The 4,358-nt window shown below is 39.8% G+C and overlaps 1 protein-coding gene across 1 annotated transcript in view; it reads left to right on the top strand.

Annotated features, from left to right (window-relative positions):
• Nucleotides 1-2,083: 2,083 nt before the first annotated feature.
• The window catches only part of LOC106813558 (dnaJ homolog subfamily C member 5-like), a gene marked incomplete at its 5' end in the record, with an annotated part of 25,390 nt that continues 23,115 nt past the window's right edge, over nt 2,084-4,358 (top strand). The window contains 2 exons of the mRNA XM_014817726.1: nt 2,084-2,173; nt 2,456-2,512. Coding sequence (XP_014673212.1) covers nt 2,084-2,173; nt 2,456-2,512 — 147 coding nt within the window. The remainder of the gene's footprint in view (nt 2,174-2,455; nt 2,513-4,358) is intronic.

Below are 4,358 nucleotides of genomic sequence, written 5' to 3'. Positions count from 1 at the left end.
CGGTTGTGACAGAATTGAGTTTTGTGTTTCACAAAATACGTTTTGTGGGACAGATTGACAGAATTAGTTTTGTGCTTCACAAATGACTCATTTTGTCATAGATTTAATAGGTACAAAAAATGCACTGTCCTGCCCATGGCCGCCCCGTACGTATATTCGGCACCTATGCTGGCCGCGTATGGTTTGGGATTCGTCGTGAAACGCATTCGAATTGCGAAACTGTTCAGCGCGCTAACCTTAGACTGCTACCGTTCGGCTGTTACCACGACTAGTGTAGCGTTGGAACTTGTCGACGGTACCAGTTCTATTATACCTAGCTTAAGTCGAATCTCGCTGTATCTCGTGTGAACGCATTTTCCGAACTTAGCGACCAACTAGTACGGTACCAGCTAGGGCTCCGTGATATACGTGTAAGCAGCTAGTATGTATTGTGCCAAATTTGTAAGAAAACAAGTTGTCATCACTTATGCGTGTGAATAAACACAAGCTTTAAATTTTAATCCACCCTTCGTATTGGAATACACACCGCTCTTGCCCGACAATCAGGGCGTAGCCAGTATATGTAGCCTTAGGCCCGGGCCTACACTTTTTTTGGCCAAGTTATCTTTTTTTTTTAAACACCATATTCAATAAATCCATAAGCTGGGCTTTGACGCAGTGCTAGGACGAGGACAAACTAGTTGAAAGATGAAGCGTTAGCAAGAATATGCGCTAAATTACAGTGACCCGTATTTTCTGTCATCTAGGCTGTCATTTCATTAATCGCGTGCCATTTCATTCAACACTCTACCGCCGAAAAGACTAGATCCATTCTTGTCAGTGTTTTTACACATTTAACTGTTCTTAACTTGTTGTTTAAAAAAAAAAAAAAAAAAAAAAAGTAAAAAAAAAAAAAGAATCCTATTTTAACCGTTTGTGTTTTTTGGGTTTAAAAGTGATATTGAATTAGGTTATGCTCCTCAAGGTTAGCCAGATAGTCACGGAGACCAGACGGGGGATGAACACTGGGAAGGGCCGTTCGCCATCTGGGGGGTTTGTAAAACCAAAAATTTTCTTGTTACGCTGCCGCGCCAACCGATGTGTGCCGTCTCGCTCACACTAGTCGTGCCTACAACTTTTTCAAAATCCGGCTACGCCGCCTGCGACAATGAAGTAATAAGACCATTGTTTTGATTTATAATTTTATTTGCATTGGCTTCAGTGCATAAAATATCAGTTAAACGGTTCTTGGTTTCGAAATCTGATCGGGAGCATTTGTTTTAATGTACACTGGTTCCCTAATAAAATTGCATGTCAGTCTCGTAATATTAAAAAATACCTAGCTATTTTCTCAAAGTATATTGAATCCTGAGCTGTTAGCACTATTCTAGAAATGAAAGTATTGTGTCAACTAAAAAATATAGAGGCAATTTGATAGTGAGTATAGCCACAAATTAAAAGGTTAGGCCTATATTGTAGAAATAAGAATGTTTAAAATCAGGACTGTCTGGGGTTCACACCTAATTTTGTGTTCACTGAACATCGAGTCCCATTTAAAATTGTAGATTCAGGAACAAAGGCAATTTCCAGATGTATCTTATTGTCTTTCTTTGTGTAAGGGGTTTCTGCAATAAACACTTATTGGTGTGCAGTGTGTTATTACCCTTGATTGTTTTTACCATTCATCAGCAAAGCGAAGCTGTCCAAAAAACAACCTTAATAATTATATCTTTCCCATTGATCAATTGTGTTAGATAATTGAGTAGATATGCAGTTGCACAGTATTAGGAGTTAATAATGACAAATAATTAAAACTTTGTCATTATTAACTCCTGACAGTATATATCAGCATTATGGCTTTCCGTAATGATCTTCTAGTTAGGTTACTTTTTGAGTATGTGCCATACCTGTTAACATATGTTTGCATTTATTTAAATGTTAAGTACGTATAATCAGGATTTAATGAAGACAAATGTTTGTCTTTATTAACTCCTGGTATAATGTAGCCTATATAAATAGAGGAAATTACCTATCAGTTATTCATACTTTATAGATGTGTATGGTAAGTTATAAAGCAACATATTCAACATAATATTTGTTTAATTATCACAGCACCTCTGGAGAATCGTTATATAATGTACTTGGCGTGACAAAAACATCAACTCCTCAAGACATTAAAAACGCCTACAGGCTGGTACGTATTAGGAGTCTAACAATGCCTTAAACTATTGTTACATTGCAATAATCGACAGCTAATATCGGTAAATCAATAAGGAGTTTAAATATCAATAATCCTAATATCGCAAAAATAACTAGTGTGTAATAGGTGAGCTTTTGAACATGGTGTGGTATTACATTTTCCCGGTAGTCTATATGCTGAGATATTGCACGTTCTACTCTGCTAAATTTGTCAAGATTTCGTTCATCCCCAATACTTGTTACTTGGGTAGCTGCTAAATAACTTGCTGTTTTTCAGCTTGCCTTACAATATCACCCAGACAGGAATCTAGAGAACCCAGAGGCAGAGGAGAAGGTGAGAAACGGACAAACGGCGACAGTGTACTAGAGTGGTCCACAACCTAAAATTCAAACATGTAAAACTCGGAACTTTAGACGAGTAATTTAGATATCATGAGAAGTTATGTGCGCAAAGTGCACATCACGAGTGCGAAGTCCCTTGCGGCCGGTGTCCAGGGCCCGGTGCACACATAACAGGCACGCGCGCAGGCACGCGCGCAGGCACGCACGCAGGCACACACGCAGGCACGCGCGCAGGCACACACGCAGGCACGTGCGCATGCACGCGTGTAGGCACACGTGCGCAGTGTACAGGAACGCTCGCATGAATCAGAGCAAGCAGCTTAGAAGACGTACACGCACTTTATGACTCGACTGCCCGTTAAGACAAGTGGGAGCCCATGCACAGGGGCGTAGCTACGGAGGGGGGGGCCTGAAAATTCATGCTTGATAAAAAAAAATTGAATTAAAAAAATGCCGTTAGAACAGTATAATACAAAGAAAGAGGGTTCGAACCACATCTCAGTAAAATTATATATTGTGCCCCCCCCCCCACGAAAATGTAAGGCCCCCCAATGCTCCCCGCTGAAAAAATTCTAGCTACGCCACTGCCCATGCACAGAGTGAAACAGTGTAATAGACTGTAATAGCACACGCTGTGTAGCGCTGTTGTAACGTTGAATTAATGTTCGATGTAGAAACGATGAAGAAGAAATCCAAACTTGTGTGGTAACCTGAGTAAACTTTAATATATGCTCGCACACAGTGTGTCCATCTTGCATAAAGAGATAAAGAAACGCGCTCACGCGCGTGTGCTTACTCCCCCAACCACAATCAGACTCCTCGACTCCTACATCACTCCCCCTCAATCTCCCTAACCTATTACCCCGAAACACCCTACATCCTGAGCACACATGTCACCCGTTCTCCCAGACCGCGTCCTACCCCTATTTCACAAATGACCCTAGAAACGCCCGACCTAAAACATGTTTACCATTCTCCCTATAACATCAATCTAGCCGCACAAGATGCGCGACGCTCTGCCGACGCATTTGTAAAACATATGTTACATTATCTCCCCCTTCCCCAAGACGATGACTACCCTGTCATCGATTCAGCGACCCCGCTGATCTACACTTCAACCTAAACCTAAACAATTCCAAAAAAATACTACCTTAATACTTTCCTAACTCAACCCCAACAAGAGAAACGTATTTATGTCCAATTAAACAACCCACAATCAATACACAAACAAAACAACAATAAAAATACAATAAAAAAATGCATATGAAACATAAATTTAATTTCTATACAAAACAAGTAACGATAAAGTTCGATCATCATACAAGTCAGAAATTCAACAAATTTGGCAGTGAACATTTTGATATCGCTGCAATTACTCTCACTCTTGCGTCTTTTTATGATGTAACGTACGTGGCGTATGCGTATACCGACACGCATTACCGAAACCACGCTTAGCCATGTGCTCCGCAAAACTACGCAAAACTGATTTCATATTTTCGATGAAATGTTTTAGGCCTATCAAACTCTAATTGAAGAATAATATTGAACTATAATTGTCTGACAATATAGCGTAAACGTACCGTTAGCACAAATTCAAGAAAACGATCACAAATTTCTACAGATATATACAGATCAAATTTTACTGTTGTTTGTATTACGTGGGACCTGTCTGCGGGCGACGACTTTGGCGGGGCTATTCAAATGGATTTATAATTTAGAGAAAATCGGAACTTTGACTTCCATGATGACTTCAGCGAATTGGCGAGTTAGACAATGGCGTCTTACTTATGCGAATTTTACTGTAGATATATATATATATATACGTATATATATATATA

Source organism: Priapulus caudatus, unplaced genomic scaffold, assembly GCF_000485595.1.
Source record: "Priapulus caudatus unplaced genomic scaffold, Priapulus_caudatus-5.0.1 Scaffold791, whole genome shotgun sequence".
Taxonomy (NCBI): Eukaryota; Metazoa; Priapulida; class Priapulimorpha; order Priapulimorphida; family Priapulidae; genus Priapulus; species Priapulus caudatus.
The sequence above is the reverse complement of the archived record's forward strand: the minus strand, read 5'-3'. Positions and strand labels throughout refer to the sequence as shown.